This window comes from Annulohypoxylon maeteangense (assembly GCF_022496945.1).
Source record: "Annulohypoxylon maeteangense strain CBS 123835 unplaced genomic scaffold GGS22scaffold_4, whole genome shotgun sequence".
Lineage (NCBI taxonomy): Eukaryota > Fungi > Ascomycota > Sordariomycetes > Xylariales > Hypoxylaceae > Annulohypoxylon > Annulohypoxylon maeteangense.
In genome coordinates this window covers 473,364-492,982 of record NW_025953251.1, presented here as the reverse complement: position 1 = coordinate 492,982, position 19,619 = coordinate 473,364, and the positions used below count along the sequence as shown (strand labels likewise).

Here is a 19,619-nt window from a genome sequence, read left to right as displayed (position 1 = left end):
AGTAGGTGAAGTTGAGAGAACCTTTGGTCCCTTACATCGGGGAAGAAATATTAGCTAATGATGAGCTATTCAAACTCACATCGGCGATTAATTTACAAACTAGCTATCTAGTTTCATACCATGTTCCCTAAACGCCGAACAATCTGTCATGTGAGGGCATACGGCTGTTTGAACTTCGAACCTCAAACCACCAACTACACACCTAACGGCAGTCTGACAGGACTGGGATTTGCATCCCTCACCGTACAGTCGGGCTCCTACCCCTTACCCGACCAACCTATCGACACGAACCGAACCAGACTCGACCCAAATTTCAAGCTCACCTCGCCTCACCTGCATACGTAAGATGGTAAGCAGGTAAGAGGGTTAGTCTGTTGGCCGAGTGGTGTAATGAAAAAGAACGAAATTTCACATGTCATTCGCTGTGCTTAGCGCGCTCACCTCCAGCTCACCTTGCATCTGACCTGACTTGAAACAAACAAGCACGCTTCCAAGGTTACCTAAGCAATTAAGGTAGACGGGTACACATTTACTATGCGTACCTACACATGTATATACGAACCCTAGTACGAAACACGAAGAAACTGAACTCGGACTCGGGCAGAACAAGGACCGACCCGAGCTTGCAAAGACGTCGGTGTGCGGGAAGGCAGTGACGTGATGCGATGGAGATCCATGGAAGCCTTTTCGCGACGGAACGCGAACACGTGTATAGCAGAGCTCCGCCCGCGCGCCCAGCTGCACCAACTTCTGCGTTCCGTGCGCGAGAGAGGGCGTGCGCCTCCCAGCAACAGCCGGGCGACGGGGGGGTGATTGGAGGATCGCGGCAGATTGAGCAATTACCTGGCAGCTCTAACCCACGAACAAGGCTGTGCCGTCAAACGCCGTCCTGCCCGTCGAGGTTCGGGGTTCAGGTAGTTAGTCAAGTTTAGTTCAAACAGCAACTCGGGCCAGCTGTCTGGGCAGTTATACTTAGTACACCTTCTAGCGGCACCCAATGCGAGGTTCATCTGGGTAGGATGACGGGGAAAGCCTTTCTTTCTCTCTTTCCCTTAGTCATTCTTTTGATAGACATCGTTCGGAGGCTTGGACCGAAGCTAACGGAGATACCCCAGAAACGAAACGGAACGAAACGAACTAAAGCGAAGAATGGGTGAGAAGGAAGGAAGAAACCGAAGAAAAAAGGGGAGCTCTTGGGCGAGGAGAGAGATGCGGGTAGGTACATACCGAATTTCGTATATGTAATTACACACCTACCCAATACACGAGCGCGCGCATGACGGATCTGCGCTACGCATGTACGTGTCCGTACCTGGTTTTCCGCGCCCTCGGTGGGGGCCGCTCGTATGGGTATGAGGTATTCGTGCATCTTTCTGAAGAAAGGCCGCCCCCAGCTAACCAGCACCTGGAATCCAAACTTCGAAAAAGCGGAACGAGAGAAGGAAAATATGGAAAAAGGTAGAAAAAATAGAAATAATTAGATATGCGCCCCGTGCCTGTCAGACCCTCTCTCTTCCGGGGTGCAGGACTTTCGGAAGTAAAGTACCTACACTACAGCTAACATCCATACCTACTAGGTACATATGTACATAGTGGAGGAATATGGGAGTTGCTGATAGTACATATGAAACTTTCCAACACCCCCGGTTTACCCGTTATAGAACATTCTAGCGTGGCCACGCTGGGTATTACCGTCCATAATTACCACCTAGCTCTGCTAAGCATTGCTACCACGTAGGAGGGTCTCCAGTATTTCAGGAACAGAAGAAATATTATGGATGAGTCAGACTAGACTGGCTGGGGATGTCCGAGATGTTGGTACCTGCATGAACGGGTACCACCACATATGTACCTACACGCATACAGACGTCGCAGCGACGATCACCATAGCTATAGATCACAAATGGTTGGTTAAATGTCAAAATCTGTACCCATACTATGCAGAACGAAGACTGTAGATTATTTGAATAAGTTTTGATTCGTGCTCATTGCTACGTATTATGTATTCTTCCCCTCACTCTCTCATATCGTACTCGTAATCCGTCGTCGTCTAACGTGGTATATCCGTCTTGTAAAACACCCGCCCCGTGAATCCATGGGGCCTCTCGAGAATCAGAGATAGTCTATCCGACACATGTCCCCATTAGATCCTCCTCATCTAATCCATAAATATGCGTCAGGCTTCAAACAAGCAACCAGTACCTGCTCTAAGAAGCTAGTCCATCGTGTCCCGCATGAACCACTAGGGTATAAAGAAATTCATCCTGTTGTTTTTTTCTCCCCTCTGAGCGCCGGTGTGCCGTAATAAGAATAGTTGTGAAGTGTACACATCGCAAAAAAAACTCCGTGCTTTTGAGATGCCTCGCCTAATATTCCGTTGGTGACAACGAGTGGTCCAGATTCTATAACCCATTCTATAAACCCCGTAGTAAAACACAAATAGAAAAAGGAAATGTGGAAATCGTGTGATGTGTCATATGTGTATTCGATTTAGATGAAGTTAGCCATCCACCCCATATCGCTGACTAGATCGTCTAACCCAGCGTCGATCCCCGGGCGGCCGAGAAGCCCGGGGCTCCCGAGAGACACACCACTGTCTAGTCTGGTGACTAATTCTGGAGAACCAAGCGCTGCCGGTGAGATGCGGCTTGCGTCTAAGTGCTTATCGTTTTGCGTCGCAGGCTGAGGTAGGCTATATCCAGTGATTGGAGAGTTAAGATGTTTTGGTATGGTACAGGCGCCCTCGCTGCTTCGGCGAGTTCCCTGGATCATGAAAGACTCTTCTTCGGTAGCGAAGATATCTTCGCTGTCATTGTCTGAGTCGTCAAAGAAAGAGAACTGATTGAGGTCGCGGGACTCGGGTGATGGGGCGGATACCGGAGAAACCGCGCTTGATGATGTTGTCGAATATGAGAAATGGGATCGAGGTACATCCAACCCAATGGTAGCCATCCTAGGTAAGGCACCGATAGGCTTTGGAGTGGTATCATCATCCTTCTTGGCATCCACAGGAATGACAATAGTGGTAGATTCGTTAGTCTCGGGTCTCATCGAAGACGATGATACGCTTCGCTGAAATGGCGAGGGCGAAAGTACCGTAAATGGTGCATTCTCGGATACAGCGGACGTCGCAAAATTGTCGTCGTCTTCGTTCTCCTCGATAATCTCATCTGGGATTAGTAGCCTTGGCGCCTGTTCCACCACAGCCGGCGATTGGGGTAGATCGTCAGATAGGAACCTTCGGAGAGATTCTGGCGACATATCACGAGACCGAATACTCCTCCCAGATGGCGTGGTGCTCCTTGGCTCGTCATAGCGCCTGCTTTGTCGACTTTCTTCACCATAGTGACTTTCAACTTCAGTTTCACTACCAGCATCGCTATCCTGGCTGCAACCCTTCTTCCGTCCCAAAAATCGTCGAGCAGCGCTAGTCCAGCTAGGCGCCGGTGAGAGAGAACGAGCTGATCGTTTGTGAACAAGTGACATTGCTGGCTGAGGTGAAGATCCGACGCGAAGGTCCGGAAGGCTGGGTACTGGAGGAGCCGGCCTTGGAGTCATGAATTTATCCTTAGGCTCCATGGTCCTATAATCAGTAATCCTGAGAGAATTCATTGATGCGCTTCGTATTCTTGATAGACGCTCCGAGGGAACGTCGAGAGTGTTGACAGTTTGGCCGGGAAGATAAGGGCATGCATTTGTCGTGGGCATGGAAGGGTCATATGTCTCGGTTGAACCATCCAATTCATACTTGAAGATATTAGCGAAAGATGAAATGTCTAGGACTCGAAATGATTTACTCACATAATAGTAATATGTCTGACCCATCTTTAATCCTCCACTTCGCTTTTGATCCGTGATTTGGTCACCGTCGCAGATGATGTTGTTGAAGGTATGGCAGCCTCGCCATTGGCTTCGAGCTCGTCTAGCGTCACGCTCCATAGTATGATATTTCGAGAAGTTGTCCCACGATCCAAGAAGTCTGACTGATGATATAGAGGGGTGGGTTTGACTGCGTACGTGGTAAGCTTCCTGGTCGAGATCAAGTTCCACAGGTGGGTAGGGCAGCCAGTGGATAATAAGTAAACGAAGAGGATGTGAAGCGTGAAGCGTGATGTGGTGACAACATATACATACATATGTCTACCAGCTCAGAGAGGCAATGGGTGACGAATGCAGGGGTGTGTGGAAATGAACCCACTAATACTCAGAGTACTTTTGGAATGGGAGCATGGATATGCAAGTGGATGCAAGCGGGCTAAGGTAACTAACTGGGTGACGGCTGTGGTGACTAAAGCGCTTGCTTTTTGGGACGATATGGGCATGGATCTGACAAGACCGACAGCAACAGTGGCTGGCTGCCTTCTCTCTCCATGCTATGATGCCTGACAATGATCCTCGCCTCCAACTAGGTTACGATGTATCCAGGGTATGTAAGCACTATGACAGGGCTGACAGGGAGGGCAACAGGGTGCGTGAAAATTCCACTCATCAGCCACTCTGCCACCGTTGTTTGTTGGCAGCTAAGGCCTTTAAGGTCTCTAGGTCCTTAGCAGCTCAGGCAATGTCTGACCTTTTCGCGTGGAACCCCTGCTCGGAGATGATGTGCTGGATTTGACAATCTTGGGATCCTAGTAGATCGGAAATTCTAGAATACCTGGCAATGAATGTTTTATGAGGTCTTATGCTGTAATACCTCAAAGTGCCGTTCCCGCTTAATCATTGAACGAATGTGGAAATACGCGGGTGCAGATTGCCGTACCGGTAGACAAAAAAGTACATAAAGCGAACGATATAGCGAGTGGGATGGCGGTATACGCGGAAAGCGACAGGGTCAAAAATCAAGTGAGAGCGCCAGGCTAGACAACTAGACGACTGGGTGGCAGGGGATATAAAAGAATGACGATATCGATATTGAATTGATCATTTAATATAAGAATAACTCACAGCATAAAAGTAAAGAGTGTCGTGGTGGGATCCATGATGAGTCGGAAAAGTCGTATTTTTTGACGCAAGAGGCGGGTTTCAACCGATATTATATGGCCGATCAATACGGCGACACGACGATACGGCGATACGGGAGCACAGAAACAATAGCTAGGGATATAATATAAATAAAAATAATTGCCGCCGCTTTCGTTCTCAACTTAGAACCATGGATCGATTTCTGTTCGCAATGTTTCGACAGACGCAGGAACGCAGCGTGCAATGCAACTCTTTTCGATCTTGCTTAGGCGGATCGAAGGAATTGACCAATAAGGATGGTGGATACTGGCTCACGGAAGCGCCGTAAATCGTGTTTGCACAGCGGGCGGCGCTTAAAACAGGACAATCCCAGATCAAGCGAGATTTAGGATCCAACGCTCTCAGGGTCTTAGGGTCTTTAAGGGTCCAAAGGTCGTGTATGAGAGAGGCCACTTCTCTCACGTCGTCGGTAGTAGCTATATGCGATTACAACGGTACCAATTTAGCGAATGGAGAGGAGAAGAGTTTGTAGCAGGTAGTTATAGAGGTAGTTATAAGGTAGATGAAGCTGAGCACCTCGGCTGTAAGTTGTAAGTTGTAAGAAGGAGGTGTCGGTGCTAGAAAGCTTCAGGCAAAGTCGGAAAATAGGAGGACCTGAAAGGCTGAAACCAGTGCACGATAATTTAGCTTTTAGCCCTTAGCTTGAGGCGTTATTCTAGACCTAAAACCGAGCAAAGTTGCGGGAGAGGCTGCATTGAGAGTAGATCAGACCTGATCTCCCTCTTTCGTCAACGGTGAATGCGCTGAATGTGGGTCTTGTTTGAGAAGAGGCCCAACAATAGTATCGTCCTAAGCTCTATTCGATCCAGATCCATGTTGTACGTCAATCTTTGGTTTAGTGTATTAGTATAGGTGAAGACAGGAATTCGGTCTGAACAAGACCACTAGAATATCCGAGAGGGATACAATCTGTATATTGGTATAATTGAGGGGGTTATTCAAGGGGGGGGAAGGGGAAATGACGACAGTTTGATGGGATAATGAAAAGCTGATCTTTAAAGGGCATTAGTTGTGCCGAAAAGGGAAAGGGGGATCCCTGAAACTCGATGCGATTGGTCAACTTAGAATAATAGGCTTATGTAGCTGAGTATTAGCACACGCATAGTAGGTACCAGAATCTGCTGAACGTCCGCATGCGACTTAGGTAGAGCGTACTATTGCATCAATTGATCTATTACACGCATCTAATCACACGCTCTGCTCTACCTATGTGGGTAGGTCTGTAAGTAATCCATAATGTGGATTACATATGTGAATATTCCCGAAATCGTACTACAGTTGTACTATCTCAGGAACATTACACCTTAAACAACCCGCATGCAAGTAATACCAAGGTGCTCCTCGACCATTGTTTTATTACACTACCTTAATCAGGTACCTATTTTGACAGATGTATTTATCATAACCGAATATTATCGAATTCAATCTGTGCAGATAGGGATATGCATGTTTCGGCATTCCGCATGTGGAGTCGGCGGCCGCTAACATGAACACGTTCTAACAGAAGTTCTAACAAAATTCGAACTTTTTTTTCCAACGAAGACTTTTTATTATGTAACAAGGGGCACTCAGCTATGTACCAGGAAGGAGCTTGCATGAAAAGCTACCTGGTACGCTTACTGGCGGTACTAGGCGGTGCTATGCAAATGGTACCTACCTACATGTGAGCTAAACCCTAATAGTCGTCCCATTTTCCATTTCTCCAGTTCCCAAGCTTGAGCTTACAACTTTCAAATAGACTTCTCCAATGAAGCTTGAACCTATCACATCCAATTCACGACATCAGACCAACTGGCTTTCAGACTAAAGTATGTTTCAGAATATCATACAATGAGCAAATGAAAGCCTCGTTCGCTTGATGTGTCAACGCCAGCATTGTTTACAGATATGTTCTTCTCATCTCATTGGCCTATCCGTTTGCATACGCCAACAAATACTACATACATATTGCTGCAATATAATGAAATGGTCACTAGATCTCGAATCAAATTGCTTTTTCTCTCAAGTACATTGCAGAGTTGAGGCAATCAGGGACAACCCGGCAAGATGAGACAATAAACCCAATCGGTAGTCAATCAAGTTCGGTTCGAGTCATCTCACAAATTGAAAGACGCGTTCTCACAATATCAATTTACCTGGATCTATTCGTTCATGACAAACGTTGAAGGAAAAGTAACGTCGACGAACTTCAACATAATTTCCATTTAGATTTCAATGTCGCACGCGTTCCTACCACGCTCCCTTCACGCGTAACACTTAAATCTTGGCGATATAACGACGAGAATGACATATATGCGGGTCCTCACAGGGGGGTCATGATTCGCCAGGTACACACATGAAGAATAATTACGGTGAGCCCGGGTTTTGGCATAAGGAATCAAGGGTCTTGTAAAGTGACAGCTGTGGCTTGCATCATGGCTTAAGCCAAAAGCTGAAATACCAGGTAAAAAGAATCCACAAGAAGAGCAAAAAGTCCAGCAAAGCTGAATCGTAGACTAGGAGAATTTTTGCTTGCTGTCTGACATAGCTTTCTTCAGAGGGCAGATGGTGGCAGAGCGGCCGGGTCGACATCACGATCTACATACTAAAGCCACCTCAGCTTGTGTGTAACCCTAGACAAGGCGCCGCTTCTGGAAGCTCGCTAAGCTTAGTGCCCCAAGTTGCTGGGCCAGCGGCGTGATGGTATTCGATCATATTCGACACATCATCAGACCTGATCCTAGTTTTACAAGATCCCGACGCTAGGACGATGGGTCTTCCCCAGGTACCACCGTCGGCGATTACCAGTTTGTGCCCTTTGTGGTCCTTTGTGGTCATTTGACACTATGAGACGATACCCATTCTCCGAAGGATGTCTCAGCTTCGCTAGTGTCAACATTGTTCTTCAAAACTCTGGAGCCAGCGAGATGGATCAACAATATGCTTCTTACCTACGCACTTGGCGCGGGGGGCATTCGTGTTGCCTAATTGTGAAAAAGCAAATATACGCCCACATATGTCATGATTCATTAACGCGAATGAGTCTTCGGCCCTCACTACGTCTTCCTGTCCCCGGGGAAACCATGCGAAGGTATTTCAAATCCTTTTGACCGCATCTTCGTGAGTCTGGCCCACACGCCCGGTCAACGCCAGACGCTGACGCGGTTGTAAACATTGCTTCTTCTAGAGGCATGTGGCGTCCTATCAACAGTGCGGTATTAATTCGGAATCTTGGGTCGGGAGAGATGCACTTTTGTTCCTCGCTGCCATCATGCAGGCACCATCCATCGTCTACGTCGCAGTCAGCATCGATCATAGCCAATAATCTGACATAAATCGATTTTAGCTGAAAAAGCAGCCCTGTCTTCAACCCACTCTCTACGTTGGGCTCCAGGAAAAAGACTCACTCAAGACTTTGCTCTCTTGTGCCCGAGCTCATATCGAAAGACGATATATCGAACTACGTTGTTTTCGTACCTAGCTTCTTACATACCTGGGTAGATATAAGCACTAAAGACAAAACGTTCTAGCTAGAGTTAACATATCTCACCTAGCTCTGGCTGGAGGATTTACCACTACGCTGGTTAAGCTCGATATTCCTACCATCAGCAACGGATATTGCGGATCTATGTCTCATTATCATTCATGCGTTCTCACAGACACGTAGGCGATGCTTATTCGGATGCGTTCTTCCGACACTTCGTCTCAAGTTTGCGAGCACTTCCTATGTATGCTATCGAGTATGATACCATCTTACCCGACGATCCGTACGGCTGAAGCTGCTAAGAATGTCTTGTCTGTCATGACGCAGAAGAGATCCTTCCTTTCCTCCGTTCTTACGCGGCCTCGGTTTTGAAGGCGTCGATGGCATCTAGCATTGATTCAATGGGAGGTAGGTGAGAAGCTCTACGCATACTTCGAAAAATTGGCATGATCCTGATGACGGTGAGATGATGGGTTACATGGTTCCTCGCATTCAACCTTGGGCGTGCTCGTAGTGTAATATCGCTATAGGGGATCCAGAGGGCAGAGAACTACGGGACATGAGTATGGCCGCCCAGCATTTCGTGTCGCCCCTGAACATTTTTTCTATCTTTACAGTATCTACTAGCTTGTGAGGCCGTAGTAATAGAAAGCTTCGAGACTTATCCATTGAGGCACTGCTCCTGTCATTGCTGTCTAGACGTTATTAATTCGTATAATAATAGATATCTGTTAACTCTGTGAACCCACGATAGAATTGAGCCACGCTGTAGTCCTGTATATGTATCTCCCTACTTTCTGACTTGGGTCGTTTGGATATGAAATAATAGTATCTACTCGAACTTGACTACGTGGATGATTACTGTAGCGTCTGGTATCAATGCTAGAGACGGACTCCTATTTTTGGAAGGATGTTATCACAAAACCCCCTAAGAATTTCATGTAAGCTAATCCAAGCTTGGAATGTACCACATGTCATATACAGGTATTTCCTCCTAATTCACATTAGAAGTCGTTATTGTCATTTGTTGTGTGGGTGTATTTGTAATCCTAATACTTAATTGAGATAATCTAGATGTTTTTCTATCGACATATTGACATCTAACACGGCCTATTGGTTGATTATACTACATGGTGATATTTATCACTTATTCACGCCTTCTCAGCCATTCTCGTACATATATAGTTCCCATGCACCTAATACAAGGACCTCAGGAGTTTTCTGACTAGTAATGTACCTAGGAAATCTCTTTTGGTGTTTTCTTAATGAAAGCTACGATCAAATTTATTCTATTCCTCTATACATGATATCGTGATCTGCCTTCTTCTACAGACCCAAAGGGGACAGATTATAACAGTACGGCTTTTGATTACCTAGTGCCGAGTACTAGGTAGGTAGCCAAGCTCTTAACCGGAAACTTCCACGATTAATATGATATAGAGTTGTGTCTCTTCTGCTCCAATGCTCTAGCTTGTCAGATTAAGCAGGGACGTACGCTCGACTCTTCTACTAGATCACCTTCTCACGTAGTTTCCTGTATCTAGTACTATATTTTTATACGTATCTACCTAGGTAGGTAAGTTACTTCTAAGAGACGTAGTTATCATGAGGGACATTGCAATTTGAGTACATCTCGAAAATATGTGAATCTGTGGATGGTGCACTCGTGTAGAGGGTTTCCTAAACAGAGTAACCGGTATGGATTGACTAAGTCTTGACCTTGTTGACTTCCACTCTTTGGGTATTCTATTGGTGTCGCCTATATGCATAATAGAAAAGGAGTGGTTCTTTTGGAACCCTCACCTTGATATAACTACCAGGTTACTTGCTAAGATGAGTTTATACTTAAGTTCGTGATCGTACTTGCTTCTGGTAGATAAGAGTGATGGTAGCTCGTCACTGTCTACGTAAAGAGGTCAAAGACTTGAATCCGACCTCGCGTTGATAATTTCTTGCTATATAACGGTCAATATTAGTAAACGTCTGGTGATCTTGCTTCTGGTTTATTACTGAAACCCATCGCAAGTTAAAGCGACTCGCTGCCCTTTGCTTCTCCTTTCGATCATCTCAATATTAGACGGTAATTATCTCCTGGAATTGATGTCGCCCGTATAAACGGCTCACTGCTCCGGGTGAATCGACAACGGTTAGTGGCTATTGTCTACACGTAAGAATACCTACTGACGGCCGTGTATATCTAAAAAGCTATACCTACATTTAGATGCTCATATCTGACATATCATTCAACTTTGCTCGGCTTGTATTATAGCGGCCCCATTCTGTACCTTAGACTTCCGAAGACAACCAAGATTGCATATGGTGAGATAGATCTACATCAACAACACTCCTATAAGCTTTCAATGACATATACCCCATATTGAACTCCTTAACGCATATCCAATAGCTATGTTCTCCATCAGGACAAGCTCTAACAAGCTAACCCATACGACACTAACCCATAGTGTGCAATGGCTAAAAAGCCGATCTCTCTAGACCAGAAACACCACCAGCACGAGAACACTCAAAGACAACACCACATCAACACACTAAGTGCACATCCCAGCCCTCGAACGACATCCACACCGCCAAACCCGCTCAAAAACCACGCGCCGCCACCCCACCTCCGGCCCCCTAACCGGCCCTCTCGCCTTCGGCACCGGCGGGCCCCGCGGACCCCGCAGCCGTCCGAACGCCCCGAAGACCGTCGCGCATTCGACACCGCGCTCACGCTTACGCCGCCCTAAAGCATATCATTCCAATACACCTATATCCAATTTCCGCGATCGAGAAACTATCGCGTTGTGTTCTTATCGCTGGAAAGAGCACAGGGCGGCGAGGAGAAGGACTACGGCCTGCGGGGGACGGAGGCGACGGTAAGGGGGCTTGAGCGGCGGGGAAGGCGGCGGGGGGTTTGAGAGAGGTTTTGTAGGGCTGTGTTCTAATAAGTAGGTACGACACGTAGGGCTGGGTGTTGTCGTCGAGCTCTGTATTCTCATGTATACACAATCACACAATCGCATAAATAGTAACCGATATATCGAAGGAGGCACATAATACGTAATGCGATGTGACGGACGTATAGCAGCGCACGCCGAATACTATACGCGGAATTACGGGCGGCGAGCACCTCGCCATTGCCTCGGTCGACCGAGCGAGGCTTGCGTATAGGGGAAAGTGAGACGGGATGAGTTCGAGCCGTGTTTACGGTATATGTCCTGGTGGCGTCTCTTTTCCATTCAGCTCCGTGCCACATCTTCACGTGGGGAGATTAGATGATATGCAGGTAAGCGCCTCGCCGTTTAGGTAGGTAACTATCTTCCTTTGAGTGCGAAGTAAGGGATGGCTGGTATTCTTGACGTTATATTTGGACAGGATGCGAGTTAATTAATAGATAATTGTTATGTAATTTGTCATTGTGACAAGGTTATCGATATATCCTATATGATGTTTGTTAATACACCAAGTTTGATTCAACCGAATGTGACGGATATGTTGAAATGGATACAAACAATACGTTCGTGACTTGTCACATAGCTTCCGAGATAATATAAGAGGCATATATCAAAAGCGAACGAGGTTGAGTGTTATTATTAATTACGAGGAGCTATGGCGAAGACCGTCCAGAGTCGAGGCCATGCATCCAGATTTTCCCGACATCCAATACTAACGCCATAGCTTTCCTCCACACCACTTGAATCGGCTCTTCGTTTACCGCATCAATCGTGTCGAGTAATATGTAGGATCTGGTTAATTCAAACACGTAAAGGTACGTTTGTTTTACAAGGCGTGATGTATGAAATCCAGCCCGATACCCTTAATAGCCCAGCCGAGCCAGAGTGGTAGACTCAAGAAGAAACGCCCATCCCAATGCTCCCCAATTGTATAGGTCTCATGTCACTTCAACCTTCAATCCAGAATACCCCGTCGCGCCTTAGGTAGTAAAAACAGTAAAAGTCCCTAGGATGATACAGCGAATGTATGCACCAAATCGGTGCGAGTGGGTGATGATAATTCGTTTATTGAGCTTTCTCAGACGCCTTCTTGGCTTCCGCTTCCAAGAATTCCTGGGCCCTGGTCCTGGATCGCTCATACTTCAGCGAAGTGTCACCGTGCCACATGGTTCCCAACAGCTTGTCCCAGAAGGTGAAGAAAGGCTGAGAGAAGTTCGTCTTGATACCCCAGCTCTGGTGATGGATATCATGGTAGGCTGCGTTGTTCGAGGTCATATGCTGAAGAGGGTCCCAAGGCAAGGCATATCCGCAATGGTCATCGACCGTCTTGATTGAAGACATGACCCAGAAAAAGATTCCTTGTCTGGGGGTCATGAAGGCAACCTTGTATGCGAGTCCGGCACCGGCTGTGTCGAGTAGGAAACCTTCGAACGGATGGTTGTACAAAGCTCCGTAAGCATACGGAACATAAAGTCGGTGATGTCTCGAGTGGAACGTAGCTATAAATCCATTAGTAACTGCTTTCTAGTACTACTAGTACGATTAAATGAGGTTAGGAGTACGAACTGTAGAGCCACTTATTCTGGTGCATTATGCGGTGAAGGAAATACTGCCAGGTATCGAGGACGGTAACGGCGAGGAATAATTGCAAGGCTGGAATGATACCCCAGTAGATGGCCTTGGCGACTAGAAGTTCCCAGGTGGCAAACGTAGGTACCGCAATTCCACCTGATCCGGCAAGCTCGGTCAGGAAGGGATAGTGTCCACCGGCGAGCACACCAGCTAGGAGCGGGTGAGAGACAGCCATATTCTTAGACATAGAGGCAGCATTAATTCCAATAATGTTTAACATGGCAGGAAGAGCTCTCTGCGATAGGCGCACTCTCGTAGCCCAAACAGCAACATCATACTCCTCCATGCCTGTATATTGCGGCGGGTCAGTCATGCCCAGAACGAAGGACATGACAGCCTGAATGACCTGCTGGAAGAGGACATCGCGCAGGACCTCGTATCGTGAGGCTTTATTGCGCTGGGCGATTTCGGCGGGTGTATGTAAGCGGTACTGCGGGAAGAGGTCTAAAGTGTCGATAACGTGGAAGAATATCGAGATAACCCAATACGCGAGAGTTGGCGCGATGATAGATAGATAGAAGTCGGGTAGCCATGAGATCAAGTCTGGTGCTACGGTGACACTATACGCCGGGAGCGGCGGGAGGTCCGTGGTGGACGTCATATTTGTAGCCATGACGGGGTGTTTGCCAGGCGCGAGATATATTAGATTGGTTGTATTATTAGAGTAAAGTTAAAAGAGAATTAAGGTAGTAATGGGTGAGAAAATGGTGGCGGGGAGAGTGGGAGAATGAAGGATCGTCGCGATGGAAAAGAAAGGAATGTGAAGTAGTTAGATAAGCTATTGAAGGTTTAAGTTCAAGGTTTGTAGGGAGGTGAATTATGTATGTATTTGAGGGATAGGACTGTAGGATAAAGTTTTGGCGCGTTCGAGTCGCAAATGCCAATTGGGTCCTCACCTGTGCTTAGTGGCAGCTAAGTGGTCCGTCATCATCTCATTGTCAGTGGATTTTTACCTTTTAAGTGGGACCCCCTTTTTATCAATTTATCAATTTTATCAATCTCGGCTGCCCGCTATCCGTCAATGTCCGAGATCACCTGTTTCTTCGCCGAATCGTCGGACTTCCTACGTACAAATACAATCGGTAATTTCGTATTTGTCGTACGGATCACGACCGAGGCGTCCGATTCAAGTTTGAAAATTCATAAATTTGAACCAAACAAATTGAAGGAGGCCTCGAACTGTGAAAGTTGATAATTGAATTTTATTTACTGTTTATTATGTTAAGGTTAAGCTCCCGAATTCCGAATACCTTGTATTAATACATTTTTAAGGCTACTAGGTAGATTTTAACTTTAACAGATCTGCATAATATATAATTTCTTTAAGTGATATAAAGCCGCGTAAGTTTAACATCGATAAACGTGAATGTTATTTATAAGTATATACGTTTTAAATTAACAAATAATTTAAGTGCTTAATTAAGTAAATTATTATTAAAATTATGTTTTTTTAAAACTCGTAAAAAATAAAATGTTTACTTACATGTAATAATTAAAATAAATGCATTAAAATGTACTTATAATAAACGAGTTATAATAAAATAATTTTCTAAATTTAAATTATAATATAAATTAAATTACGTAAATATCGTTTTTTTTTAAAAATTATTTTTTATTAAAATATTTTAAAATTAATTAATTAAAAGTTTATATTTATTACGGGTTATTTTTTTTAATATATATTTCGTTATTTTTTTTTTTAATTTTTTTAATTTTTTATTTTTATTTAATTTAATTTATATTATTTTTTAATTAATTAAACGTTTTTATTTTTATTAAAATATTTCGTAATATTAAATATATTTAATTAACGTTTAAATTAATTATTATAATTATATAAAATAATATATTTATTTATAAAACTTTTTTTAATTAAAATATTTTAAAATTTATTTTTAAAAATTAAATTAATAACCGTTAATTTTAATAAATTATAATTATTATACGATAATATTTATTAATTTATTAAAAATTCGATTTAATTAATTAATTAAAATATTAAAATTAATTAAACTTAATTTTAATTTACGATTAAATTCGAAATTTAATTACGTATTTTTTTAAAATTAATAATAATAAAACATTTTTCGAAAAAAAATAAGTTTTTTATTTTTTAAATTAATATAATTTAATTAAAACGTTTTTTTTAATTTTAATCGATTTAATTAAAATAAAAAAAATTATATTTATAATTATTAATAATTTTTTCGATTATTTAAAATTATTAATAATTTAATTAATTAATTAATTAAATCGTTATAATTTTAATAAAATAAAAATTTTAAAAAAATATAAATTTAATAAACTCGTTATTAATTAATCGAAAAAAAAAAAACTTTACGCGAAAAAAACGAATTATATATATAAACTTTTATTTTAAAATATATTTTAATTAATAAAAAAGTAATAAATTTTTTAATTATTTTTAAAAAAAAAATATATAAATTTAATAATTCGATAATAATTTATATTTAACTTTTTTAAATAAATAAAAATTTATTATTTTTTTAAACGATTAAATTAATAATAAAATCGTTATTAATTAATTAATTAAAATTTTTATTTTTAAAATTATTTTATAAAATTTAAATAAAAAAAAATTATTAATTTTTAACGATTATAAAAATTATTAATTAAAAAAGTTTATATTTAAAACTTTTAAAATTAAAATTTAATTTTTTTTTTCTCGTTTTATATTATTTATATTTTTTAATTTTTTAACGTAAATATTTTTAATTTATTAAAACGTAAATATTAAAAATTATTATAAATAAAAAACATTTATTTTTATTATATTAATTAAAATAAAAAATAAAAATTTTTATATTTATATTAAAAAATAAAAACGATAATTTTTACTTTTATTAATATTATTAAAATATAATTTAACGTTAAAATTTAATTATTAAATTAAAAAAAAAATTTTTAATTTTATTTTATATTATAAAAGTAATTTTTCGTTTAACCGTTTCCCGCGTTTTTTTTTAATTTGTTATTAACTTTTAAAACGTTATATTACGTAATTAAAATTATAAAAATAAATTATTTTAATATAATAAAAAGTTTAATAAAATAACGTTTTATTAAAAAAATAAAAAAACGTATTAATTTATAAATATTAAAATTAATTAAAAAATAAATTAAAATTAATTATTTAAAAAATTTAATAAAAAATTTAAAACCGGTTAAACGAATAAAAATAAACTTTAATTTAAATAATATTTTTATTTAAATTAAAAACGTTACACGTATTAAAAAAAACTTAAATTTATTTAAAATTAACGCGCGAATTTTATTAATTAATATAAATAATTTAATCGTAAAATAATAATTAAACTTAAATATAATATAATATTTTATTTATTTCTTTTAATATACCGCATTATACTTAAAATAAACTAATATATATCCACTTTTTATAAAAGGCAATTCTTAAAGGGGGGCAACACTCACGCGGTTTGACTTATGCAAATAAAATGGATACTGTCTTACATAATGTCGAGGTACCGTAGCGTGACACTGCGAACGGACCACCTTTGACCTATCGATTTTCCTAATGGAAAAAATACGGAGCAAAAAATTCTAGATCTGATCGAGGCACCAAACTAGGTTTAGCTCGGTCGCCCCTCCATCTGAAGTCTCCCACTTTCCTGCCCAAAAAATTGAGGGTCTCTCGTCCAGTGGAAAATCTGCCCCTCATTATCCGTCGCAAAAGCCGTCTTTCTTTTTTCCCACTACTCGATAATTTTCTATCAACAATCTTCGATAGTCGTCTCACCTTCTTCTTGTCTATCGTTCATCAGAAATCTCTACATCCACCGCCAACATGATTATTTTCAGAGTATGTTTATCAACACAATCATGCGTTATCACGAACCTCGTGAATATTATACTAAGAACCCCTCTTCTATAGGATGCCCTTACCGAGTCGAAGGACGAGCTCCTGTCCGACTCCTTTAAGCTGAAGGACATCGATGGAATCGCCTACGAAGCTGACTGTGCCATGATCGAGATCGACGCCGTCAACGTCGGTATGTTTATAATCTTTGGACTCCCAGGGCCATGTTTCCATTTAAGAAGAGTTTCAATGCTGACAGATTTGCGAAGACACTGGTGCCAACGCCTCTGCTGAGGAAGCCGACGATGGTCTCGAGGATTCCGCCCAGAAGGTCAACAACATCATCCACTCTTTCCGTCTCCAGCCCACAAGCTTCGACAAGTCCTCCTACTTGTCTTATCTCAAGGGTAAGATATACTTTCTCTTACTAAGCGAACATGAATAATAAAGGCTAAACACCGCGCGTTCAGGATACATGAAGAGACTCGCGAAGCACTTGAAGGACACCGGAAAATCCGATGAGGAGATCAAGGAGTTCCAGACCAAGGCTCAGGGATTCGCGAAGAAGATCGTTAGCAACTTCAAGGACTACGAATTCTACACCGGCGAGAGCATGGATGTTGACGGAATGTGAGTATCTCCTTTTCCACGTGCAATCAGGAATAAAGTGCATACTAACATATAAACCATAGGGTTGTCCTCCTCAACTACCGCGAGGATGGTGTCACTCCTTTCGTCACCATCTGGAAGCACGGTCTGGATGAGATGAAGGTTTAAAGGCCTAATTGCTAGGACGGAAAAACTTTTCATGAATGCTATACACGACTTGCACCACACCGACGACTTGATGCCCTCTTTTTTCTCTCTACGCCACGGAATGCGGAACTTAGGCTTATTCATGTAGATTCGTTCTCATACGAAATCTACCTGGCGCATTGTGCAGCCCATGCCTGAGTCCAGGAAAAAATACCAATTTATTGCCAGTACCTGGAAAGCTTTCAAAGCAGGTTCATTAAGTGACTTTAATGCGTGATTCTATCTTATGTTCTCGTACTCCGAGCGCCAGTAAACAATACACCCGCTCCTTCGATAATGTCTTTTATTTCACTGAAATCTCGGTCTCGTACCTATCGGGATAGGGGGTGGAGCCGGGGCACTCGTCTCATTGCCCATCATGGGCAACTGGGGCTTCTTCTTCGTTGGTGGAGGAGGGGGTGGCTTCTTTCCAGCAATGATTGAAATTTGACCAATTGGTGATGTCGATGCTTGGCCATTATGTCCATTATTTTCAAACATCCCGAATCGTTGTCCTAAACTATTTGCCGTCTTCATCCCGGATGCCACTTGTTCACCATGCCTCTGTTGAAAGTTGTGTGCTGTGCTAGCAGCCGCCTTTGCATCTGCAAACGACACAGACTTAGGGTCTTTCTTAAAATTTGCTGCCGTCTTCAACGCTGCCTGCTTCTCTGCCCAGCTCGTGCCCTTTGTTGGGACTGCCGGGGACGGGGCCGGTCCCGTTTCCTCGGCCGCAGCGGCAGGTTCTGGCTTGGGAGAACTACTGCCAAAACGAGAGAGGCGGTTCTGTAGGTTACTGAATCGTCCGCCGGATGTTTTCGTCGGCGATGAACCTCCGGATGGAGAATTGCTAGGCGAGCGGTTGGGAGGCGGTGGGGGCGCTTTTCCGATTCCTAGTCCCGGCACCGAAATCCCTGCGGCGCTGAGTCGGCTGATGGCTCCCTGGTTCAAGAAGCCGGGGGATTGGCGGCCGGCGGAAACAGGGCTTTGACTCTGGACGGGAGACGTGTTTCCACTTCGAGGCGGAAGTCGAGGGGGTAGCGAGGGTGGAACGCTCAGTCTTGTCAAAGACGGAGGAGGCGCTAGGGGGCTGCCTTTTCGTCCGGGAGGCGGTGGGAGATGTGATGTTGATAATCCGGTGGTATTCATTTGGTATGGCTTAGCTTCTACGGGAGATTCATCGTGTTGTTGGACACCGTGAGTTTGTTCGGCGTGTGGTTGATGTTGATGTTGCGGTGTAGCCCCAGATCCAACATGCTTCGGGGGAGGACCGAAAGACGATGGATCACGTAATGAGGTTATCGGCATGGCCGAGTGGTTACTAGAAGTAGGAGACGATGAATTGTCTCCTCGTCCGATAAGGCCTTTCTGTTGATTTTTTAGCATACGGGAAGCGGTAAATTAGAACACGCCTAGATAGACGAGATGCCTTTACCATTTGGTCCTTGAGCGAGGTCCCTTCCTTCTCAGGGTGCCAGCCATTCTTGACGATACCTTTCCAGTCCGACATCCTCGCGTTTCTCGATTGCCTATGAAAATAGACGGTGAACAAATGTGTACATGGTCACGATAGCTTGACATTTTGCTAACTGATTCGTAAGTGTTTCGTATACGAGGATACATAATAGTATGGGTCTGGCTTGTCTTGGTCAATTCGTATGACGTATGACGACGCCACAAATATAAAAAGGAGGTGACTGCCGTCCGGGCAGCTGCCGGGTAACTCGGACAGGGAGTCAGCCACAATGCCACAGCTGAGCGCCTCATTTAATTTCAGCGCGGGACCTTCCGTCTCTGCATAGATAGTGGGTCCGAGACTGTACAGAGTATGTACTTCGTACAGTCTACATTTTTCACCCCACCACCAAAACCAAATATTGACTTATCGATATTCAAATCGCGTCGCGTCACCGTTGTC

The 19,619-nt window shown here is 42.9% G+C and overlaps 4 protein-coding genes across 4 annotated transcripts; 1 reads left to right on the top strand and 3 right to left on the bottom strand.

The window, feature by feature from the left end:
• Nucleotides 1-2,290: 2,290 nt before the first annotated feature.
• Nucleotides 2,291-4,157, bottom strand: GGS22DRAFT_106134 (uncharacterized protein). The gene is made up of 2 exons (XM_047957810.1): nucleotides 3,802-4,157; nucleotides 2,291-3,747 (listed from the first exon to the last, which is right to left on the bottom strand). Exons 1-2 carry the CDS (start codon nucleotides 3,937-3,939, stop codon nucleotides 2,491-2,493), a joined length of 1,395 nt encoding a protein of 464 aa, XP_047821038.1. The 5' UTR covers nucleotides 3,940-4,157; the 3' UTR covers nucleotides 2,291-2,490.
• An 8,169-nt stretch (nucleotides 4,158-12,326) lies between these two features.
• GGS22DRAFT_106097 (fatty acid hydroxylase superfamily-domain-containing protein) lies at nucleotides 12,327-14,029 on the bottom strand. Its single transcript, XM_047957809.1, has 2 exons — nucleotides 13,003-14,029; nucleotides 12,327-12,935 (listed from the first exon to the last, which is right to left on the bottom strand). The coding sequence occupies exons 1-2, from the start codon at nucleotides 13,679-13,681 to the stop codon at nucleotides 12,502-12,504; spliced, it is 1,113 nt and encodes a 370-aa protein (XP_047821037.1). The 5' UTR covers nucleotides 13,682-14,029; the 3' UTR covers nucleotides 12,327-12,501.
• Nucleotides 14,030-16,724: 2,695 nt separating this feature from the next.
• On the top strand, nucleotides 16,725-17,908 carry GGS22DRAFT_106089 (translationally-controlled tumor protein). The gene is made up of 5 exons (XM_047957808.1): nucleotides 16,725-16,909; nucleotides 16,982-17,099; nucleotides 17,176-17,313; nucleotides 17,377-17,536; nucleotides 17,599-17,908. Exons 1-5 carry the CDS (start codon nucleotides 16,895-16,897, stop codon nucleotides 17,681-17,683), a joined length of 516 nt encoding a protein of 171 aa, XP_047821036.1. The 5' UTR covers nucleotides 16,725-16,894; the 3' UTR covers nucleotides 17,684-17,908.
• A 102-nt stretch (nucleotides 17,909-18,010) lies between these two features.
• GGS22DRAFT_186036 (uncharacterized protein) lies at nucleotides 18,011-19,211 on the bottom strand (the record flags this gene model as incomplete). The annotated part of the gene is made up of 2 exons (XM_047964399.1): nucleotides 18,011-19,069; nucleotides 19,137-19,211. 2 exons carry the CDS (start codon nucleotides 19,209-19,211, stop codon nucleotides 18,011-18,013), a joined length of 1,134 nt encoding a protein of 377 aa, XP_047821035.1.
• Nucleotides 19,212-19,619: the final 408 nt, after the last annotated feature.

Excerpts from the sequence above, each read along its gene's own strand:
- GGS22DRAFT_106134 (XM_047957810.1), bottom strand. The coding sequence starts at position 3,939 with ATGGAGCGTGACGCTAGACGAGCTCGAAGCCAATGGCGAGGCTGCCAT. Across the intron at positions 3,748-3,801 it reads GTCAGACATATTACTATTAT|TATGAATTGGATGGTTCAAC; the intron begins GTGAGTAAATCA and ends AATATCTTCAAG.
- GGS22DRAFT_106089 (XM_047957808.1), top strand. Across the intron at positions 17,100-17,175 it reads GATCGACGCCGTCAACGTCG|ACACTGGTGCCAACGCCTCT; the intron begins GTATGTTTATAA and ends AGATTTGCGAAG. Across the intron at positions 17,537-17,598 it reads AGCATGGATGTTGACGGAAT|GGTTGTCCTCCTCAACTACC; the intron begins GTGAGTATCTCC and ends TATAAACCATAG.
- GGS22DRAFT_106097 (XM_047957809.1), bottom strand. The coding sequence starts at position 13,681 with ATGGCTACAAATATGACGTCCACCACGGACCTCCCGCCGCTCCCGGCG. Across the intron at positions 12,936-13,002 it reads CCAGAATAAGTGGCTCTACA|CTACGTTCCACTCGAGACAT; the intron begins GTTCGTACTCCT and ends ATGGATTTATAG.